Source organism: Octodon degus, unplaced genomic scaffold (assembly GCF_000260255.1).
Source record: "Octodon degus isolate 3935 unplaced genomic scaffold, OctDeg1.0 scaffold00219, whole genome shotgun sequence".
In the NCBI taxonomy this organism is placed as follows: Eukaryota; Metazoa; Chordata; class Mammalia; order Rodentia; family Octodontidae; genus Octodon; species Octodon degus.
The window spans coordinates 530,051-538,327 of NW_004524795.1; the positions used below are offsets into that span (position 1 = coordinate 530,051).

The following is an 8,277-nucleotide window of genomic DNA, read 5'->3' on the forward strand; positions in this document are numbered from 1 at the left end:
TGTATCTGTGTATTCAAAGTGATTAGGATAGATATATAGTTACATTCTCTTAATGAATAGAGTGATTTGTTCTAATGGTGTTTGTAAATAAGATATTATGTCCGCATCTTGTACAGCAATTAACCACTAAGAAAAATATATGCAGTGTGTTAATTATTGAAACTGCCCTACCGATTTGATTTGAAACTGTCTCATTGCTATTTGTTTATCAATAAAATTATGGCAAAAAAAAATTAACTGTGCTTAGGGCCAGTGAGTTAGCTCAGCAGACTAAGTGCCTGCTTAGGCAAGCACAGGGACTGGGGTTCTATCCCGGGCACCACATGCCATGCCACCCCGCCCCTGGGCACGCCATGCTGGTCCGGGCGTGGGAGTCTGGGCGTGGTGGTGCATACATGTAATCCTAGCGCTGGGGCGGCTGAAACGGGAGGATCAGTACGAGTCTGAGCTGCATAGTGAGGTTCTGTGCCAAACACATTAAAAATAATAATAACTGTACTTTTTGTCATACTAATGTTGCTCTTTGTCCTGCTTAATATCTTTGACCCTAAAGATACTTTGTTCAATGTTAAGACTAACAACCCTAATCTTTTTTCTTTTTCTGGTGTCACTTTACTTTTTGCCTTTCTCTTTTGCTTGGTGAGCTTTCTTTTTGAATTAGTTTTAAGAGCTTTTTGGTAAATAATATGTTGCTGGGATTTTGTTTGTTGGTTTAATGTCGACAGTTTGATGACACCTCCCTGCCCCCAAGCCCCATGCACACTTTGACACTGCGCAGGGAATCAAACCCAGGGCGTCCCACCAGCTAGGCAAATCTCGTCCCTGGAGCTGCTCTTAGAGTTCCGGGGCTGGTCTTATAATTGGAGAATCCAGGCCATTCATACTAAATATGACAGCTGCAATATTTGATCTAATTCATTTCATATTTTAAAAATTTGTTTCTTTTTCCTTTCTTAAATTATTGTTGATTTGATCATGTTGCTATTCTCTTTTTTCCTTTGTTAATTTGAAGTTTTATTCTTTTCTATCTTGCTATAAGTACTTGGTACCTTCTTGACATTTGTTGTCTTGTTTTTCTGAGGCAGGATCTTGCCATGTAGATCAGGCTGGCCTTGACTTCACTATGTAGCCTCGGTTGGACTTGAACTCAAAGCAGTCCTTCTGCCTCAGGTCCCTGAGTGCTGGAATTACAAGTGTGTGTCATCATGCTTGGCTAAAATTTTATTTTGACACAGTGTCTTGCCACGTTGAGCAGGCCGGCCTCAAACTTGTGATTCTCCTACAGCCTCCTGAGTGGTTGGGATTATAGGTGTGCACATTCTCTCTCATCCCTACCTTCTCTTCAGTAATATAAAAACCTATATAATATTTCTGTTGTCACTCTGTTCCCTGCCATTCTGTCCAAAACAAGAGCTTCAAAATGCTTTCATGCGCTCCTGGTCTGTTTGGGGAAGTTTCTCCCCACCTCCCAACTGTTAGGTTTTGCTGAGAAAAATCTCATCCTTTCTGGTCGAGGCTGTTATTAGAATTTCTGTCCCACCCTGCTTTAACCTAGAGTGACATTCTGAGCTGTCTGGTGTCCCTCGCCCAGAATGAGTTGTTCATAGAGCGTAGCGTCTGCTGCGGTGTGCTGGATTTCCTCCCTTTTTGTTCCTGTTTGTGTCGAGGTTGGGGCTCTGCTCCACAGTGCTGGATCAGAACCTCTTTGGGGCACATGTGCTGTGCTGCCTACACCCTTTCATAGCCCCTTGCAGCTGGGAGTGGCAGGGCTCCAGGATTCTGGGCTTGGTTCCTTTTCTCTCAGGCAGCTCTAGCTATTTTCCCACAGCCTGCTTGCGCCCAGGGCGGCAGGTGAGAAGCCTAGGCTGTTCCTTTTCACAGGAGTCTAACTTTCTTTTCTGGAAGCTTTTGAGATTCTCTTTGGCCTTTGTATTCAGAGATGCTATCAGGTGAACACCTTGGGTGTGTGTTCCCTCGCATCAGCTCTACCTTGGACTTGGGGATTCCTTTTGCTTACAGACTGAGGCCTTCCTTGAGGAAAATATTCTTTTGGTTTTTCAATTGTTGTCTCTCTTACTTTTTAGATCCTTCTGATTTGTCTGTTGGCTCTCCTGCGTCCGTCTTCTCCATCTGCAGCCATTTCTCTGTGGTTTCCGTGTCTAATTTTGCTATATTATGTGAGAGATGGCCTGCTCTTTCAGGCCTCTCATGTGAGTCTCAACAGCGATCTTAAGCCTTCAGGTCATTTATTGCATTTCACATCCTGAAGGCAATGTTTTCCAATCCCCAATGTGCTATGCTGGAGTCTCCTGGAGATTGCAGTTAATGGGTTATTTAAAGCTGTCACCTGTTTCCCCTGGTGGCTCAGTTTCATTATGAGCCTGTCTTCATGGTCCTGTTTGTTTCTTGCTTTCTGACTCCTGGACCCCTTTACATGTAGTGTTTCTGTTTCTAACTGGGGCTCTGCTCTGCCCTTTCTGGAGTGTTGCTGATTCCCAGGGAGACGGCAGGGGCTTTGGCTCCTGACCACCGGCCTCTGTCGTCCCCAGCCTCAAGTTGGAGCTCAGGCCTGGAGGTGGAAAGCCCCAGCTTGTGTATGGCTCTGCCTTAGCTTCCAGAGGAGTGGAGGGCAGTGTGGGGGTTGGGCTTGCCCTCAGCTGTACACTGCATTGCAGGTGGAAATGGTCACCACACTGTGAGGAAACCATAAAGACCATAGGAGACAGCAAAACAAAACCAAGCCACCAGCCTAGGGACAGAAAGGATCTATAATTGCTTCTGACCCTGAGAGCCAGAGCCAGAGAGCTCTCCGAATACAGATCTGAGCCCAGAAGAGGAGGCCCCCTAGTGTGTGGCCCTCTCTTTGGTTCTAGCCCCAGGCTTGTCTTTTGCTGCCTTCTGGGCCCACAGCTTTGCTGCTGCTGCAGGGCCTTTGCACTGACTGCCCCTTCTCCAATTCCAAATGCCCTCTTCTCCCTCATCCCTCCCGTGGCCCCCACTTCCCCTCCCTCTGCCTCATTCATTGTTGTAGAACTTGTCACACAGGATGTGATACATACTTTGCTTCAGTCAAATCCCATAAGGATGAGCACCTTATCTTTGTTTCCTTAGCTGCATCTAAAGCAATGAAAACAGCCCCTGGTACACAGTAGGCTCTTGTTCAATATTTTTTGAATGAATCACTGGGTGGAATCCATTAGAAAAAAAACAAAAGCGCTTAATCTGTTGCAGATGGGTTAGGGGTAGGGAAAAGAGGTCCCTAGGCTTACCACTCACATCATGCAACATGAAGTCACAGCGGCCCCGCATTTACTAGCTAAGGACCAAAGATGCCTGGGAATCAGGGTGGCTACACATGGGCAGCAACAGAGGTAGTGTCTTTTGGAGCAGTGTGTGCTGGCTTCAGGGTTACTGGGTGCATGTCGGCCACGCAGGGGGCACTGGCGGGTCCTGGGAAGCTCCTTATATACACTGCGGGGCTTGTATAAATTTCAGGAAGATGCCACTGTTTGCATCCGTACTGCAGCTTGGGCCACCTAGTTCTCAGACCAGACTAGTAGGGGATGCGGGGGTGCAGGGGACTCTGAGTTAGTGCCTAGGCCTCCTAGAACACTACCCTTCCCTCTCCCACCCAGAACTCTAGGAGGTCCTTCGCCCCAGGGGCAGGACTTCCGGTCTTGTGTCCACCTGGGGAACGTGGTAGACTGTGATGCAGCATCAGCGGGGGTGCGTCCTCATTGCCTCCCATCGTTCTGCAGATTCCCAATGTTACGTCACCCCCTGCATCCTGTTACAATAGTGTGATGGACAGAGCGAAAGAAGATGAAGGCAGGGCGCTTCTCACCTACCTCGAGAAAGAGGAGAAGCGGTTCCATGAGTATCTCTGGCTCCTGCGCTATGGCACAGGCATTGATGTCATCCCTGGCCTCGGGCCTTTCATACCATGAAGAAAGGAACGACGCTATTTAGGGAGCTGCCAGGTCCTCCTGCCACCTGCCACGGCTCCAGATGGTGTCCTCACGTCATGAAAGGCGAGAAGTCACAGCTTTGTCCTCCCAATACAAAGCTCCCCTTTCTGCCCTTCCTGGGGCCGAGGACTGGAAAAGGGAGAGCTTCACACACGTCTCAGACTCCAGAATGGTGTTTTATCTGTGATACGGGAATTTAATGGTAGAGCAACAAGGTCAAGCCCAACTGAGACAACAAGAGTATTTGGGGTGACATTGTGTCTATTCCTGGCTAATCTACAGAAATGCTTTAAAGAGAAAAAAGCATCAGAAATTATCTGTGAAACCTGAAAGCTAAAATCCTTGTGGAGCCTCAGAGATGCTTTCACAGCCTGTGGCCAGGAACAACGATCTCCTCCTTCCCCGGCGGGTCATTTCTTTTCAGGGTACTTGACTGTTGTGCAGTATACTTCTTCTCCCAGCATGTGCTGTGGTCCCTTGGTTCTCCTGGGTTCCCACCTGTGCAGCTGAAAGTCTCAGGTCCCCTTCACATAGTGTGTGGAGTTGGCTGTGCTACCCAGAGGGCTTTTAGGGGCAGCAGTCTTCACTATTCTTAGAGTTACTCTCCATCGCAGCCCATTTAGATTGCCATGGATTAGGTAGCTTATCAGCAGCATCAATCTGTACCTTGGGGCTCTGGACAGCTAAGATCAGGCGCCAGAGTGGTCAAGTTAAGGGTAGGGATTTTCTAGGATGCAGACAGCTTCCTGTTGTGTCTACCCTAAAAGAAAGAGATCTAGGTTTTTGTGTTTTTTTTTTTCCTTCCCTATTTTGAGGAATCCACCTTCACAGGCTAATCACCTTCCTAAGGCCCTCACTTCCTTCTGCCATTCCTTGGGGATTTGAGTTTCCACATGAGAATTAAAGGGAACACAACCATCAGTCCATAACCTCATATTTCATGATGAAAGAGCCTCCTGATAGGGGCCCACTGTGGGTGACGGGAGTGGGTGGTTGACCAGCCGCCTCGCTCCAAGTGCATGTGGCTGTCCTTGTGCCATGCAACTTGTGGGTTTCACTGAGAGATTTCTTTCTTAATGTGGGCATATGTAATCCAAGACTGTGACAGTGCTGTGATGGGGAGTGGGACTTTCTAAGGAAAAATAGGCAGTGTTGGTTGTATGTATGTCCTCTTCAGAAATGTTGAGATAGGGGGAAGAACTAAAATGGAAACAGCAGTACGCAGCGCCCCACGTACCTTTCGTGTTGGTGTCAAGTTCTCTACCCTTGCTCATGCGTTTCCAACTGCACACATAATACGGACACGTGTGTATATTTTTGCCACTTGGCTTATACTATTTTTTTAAAACTCTTTATTTCTCACTTAACACTATATATGAAAAAACATCTTCCCGGCTATTAATAGTATTGCAAATCACAATGAAGGCATATGGGCAGCTCTGATGGAATTAAACATAGTTCTTTTTAGCTTATGGTGGGAGAACTTGCATTTGAAAATAAAAGGTCCTAATTTGATTTGGAAAAGCAGAGACTTTTGCTTAGCATTCTGGTGCATGGGCATATCTAAAGATGGGTGAAGCTGAGTGTAGTGGCAAATACCTACAGTCCTAGCTACTCAGGAAGCCGAGCGAGGAGATCGAAAGTTTAGAGCCTGCTTGAGCAACTTACTGAGACCCTGCCTCAAAATAAAGAAAAAGGACTGGGGTATAGAGCAGTGCTTCCTAGGTTCAATTCCTAGTAGCACCTCCTAACCCCTCAATAAGAAAAAGGAAAGATGGCTGATGTTAAATTTTAGGTTAGTCCCCTCTGCTCAGAGCTTTGCCAGTGCCCTGTACTGCTGGGCATGTAGGTGCAGACAGCTGTCTGTGTCCATGGGTTCTACACTGTCAGATTCAACTAGATACTGGTCAAAAGTATTTTTTGCAAAAACTTCATCTGTACAAACTCCTTTTTTCTTGCCATTACTCTAGAAGTAATCTAGAAATGACTCAATGTATACTACAAGGGCTCTATGCAAATACCCAAATCGTATGCAAATACTATTTTATATGAAGGAGTTGAGGTATTACAGGATCAGAACATTGGTAGGCAGTAGGTCCTGGGCCCAGTCCCCCATGAAGGCCAAGAGGTACCTGTACCTTCTTGGCGTTGGTCCCTGTGTGAGTGGAGCTTGGGCCAGTGAGTGAGACAGTCCCCAGGGCAGGAGCTCAGGGCATCTTTTCGGCAGTAGACGCACAGCCCAAGTCTGCTATCTCTAGTGCTCAGTGAGTGCTTGCTCGCTGGCCGGTGCCGCAGTTTCTCCTGTTGCCGCTGGGGGGCATTCTGGGTGTGCTAATGATCTTGTTGTCTCTTTCAGGAGGGCTGGAGTCCAGGCCTTTGGTTCGGGGTGGCCACGGCAGAAGCATCAGCATGAAGGCGCCCACCACATCCCGAGCCAGGCAAGGGCCCTTCAAGACCATGCCCCTCCGGTGGTCCTTTGGGCACAGGGAGAAGCAGCCTGGTGCATCTGTGGAGTTGGTGGAGTACCTAGAGTCCAGACGCAGGCCCCGTCGCTCCACCAGTCACTCCATTGTGTCCCTGCTGACAGGCACGGCAGGTGGGGAGGAGAAGTCAGCGTCTCCCAAGCCAAACGGCACCCTTTCTGGTGAAGATGGTGGCCAAGCTAATGGGAGAGGACCAGCAAGGGTTCCCTGTCTCTCGGGCTACCCCAGTCACCACCCGGCCAGTGATGTTCTAAACACAACCAGGGCATGGAAGGAAAATGCAAGTCAGGATATCCGGCTTCCCAAGAAGTTTGACCTGCCCCTCACTGTGATGTCCAACCTTGAGAGGGAGAAGCCGGCCCGCCCAGAGGGCCAGAAGAACGCAGGCTGGAAGGGAAGCCAGAGCGGCCCACCGTCCCCTTCCACAGGTTTGTTCAGAAACTGTCAGGACAGTGGCCAAGGCACCTTACCCAAGATGAGGGCTGACATGGATGAAAGGGCCTCTGAGAAAGACAGACTCCCACAGGGGACCCTCACCCTGCTGAGGTCTGTGTTTCGGAAGAAGGAGAATGGGAAGATAGACAGGACCCTGGGCCTCCTGCCATCTGTCTCCCAGCGTAGTGGCAGGCTGAGCCCTGCGGTGGACGAGCAGGCTCCAGGCTCATCTCCTGCACTCCGGATTCCAGAAGGCCTGGCCAGGAGCCTGGGCAGCCACCTCGAAAGGGACGTCCGATCCGCTCCCAGCTCTCTCCACCTCCCTCGCAAGGCCGGCAGGCCCCCACGGCCCAGTGCCGCCAGCTTCTCCCAGAAGAGCGTGCCTGGGGAGCAGACTTCTTATGGCACCTTGCAGAGGGTAAAATACCACACTCTGTCCTTAGGGCGAAAGAAAACCTTACCCGAGTCCAGCTTCTGATGGGGCATCGCGGTACTGTGTGAAGGAAGCTAAGGGGCTGGGACTTTGCACTGAGTGGCTGTGGGCGGTCTGTGTTCAGAGTGAATTTTCAGGAAGCCAGTTGTCCTACAATCTGTGAAAGAAAAAAAGATTGTTGATCTCTTTAACTGGACTCTGAGCGCCTCATGTCCCAGTAACAATGTCCAAATACTGTACGTACCCTATTGTATTGTTGGGTGCTTTGATATAGCCTCGCCACCAGAGGGCAACGTTGGGCCAACAGTACCAGTTTGAGGCAAGAAGGGATTATTTTGTTTAAATAACGTCATAGTCTGAGTGCCTGTACTGTAAGAATCCTGTGTCATGTATTGTCACTGGCTTCTCTTTTTTCTTTCTTTGTTTTTAAATAGTGGGCTTACAAGGGAAATATTTCCCTTTTAATGCTTCTGTGCATAAATGTAAAAGATGCCAAAACAAAAAAACATAAAAGTGATAGTTATGATTAAGACAAGGTTCTAGAAGAAATGGAGAAGAAATGGTTGCTATTTTAGGAAAGTATTTAATATATAACAAAAAAGCTATTAAACTTTTACAAGGTATTTTAAAAAGATAACTATTTTGATACGGGTTGGGGGGGAAGCTTTAAAGAAATATAACCGTGAGAACTTTGTGCCATTTTAGTAAAATTATGTACGTGAAATGTACAGATGGCCTGCTGTGTTATTAAAGTTGGATAAATGGCCTTATTCCTGCTGTGTCTACTTGTGTGTTGCAGTTACTATCCATCAGTAGCTACTTTTTTTCTGAAATTTAAAAGTACTGATCATTATAACAGCTGAATTTTTTTTTTTTTTTTTTTTTTTTTGCGGAACTGGGGATTGAACTCAGGTTCTTGCGCTTGCCAGGGAAGCGCTTATTCCACTGAGCCACCCTC

General features: G+C 47.8%; 1 protein-coding gene across 1 annotated transcript in view; it reads left to right on the forward strand.

Moving 5' to 3' along the window:
* Positions 1-8,071, forward strand: part of Usp43 (ubiquitin specific peptidase 43) — an 83,553-nt gene extending 75,482 nt beyond the window's left edge. The window contains exon 14 of the mRNA XM_012517838.2: positions 6,325-8,071. Coding sequence (XP_012373292.1) covers positions 6,325-7,364 — 1,040 coding nt within the window. The 3' untranslated portion in view covers positions 7,365-8,071. The remainder of the gene's footprint in view (positions 1-6,324) is intronic.
* Positions 8,072-8,277: the final 206 nt, after the last annotated feature.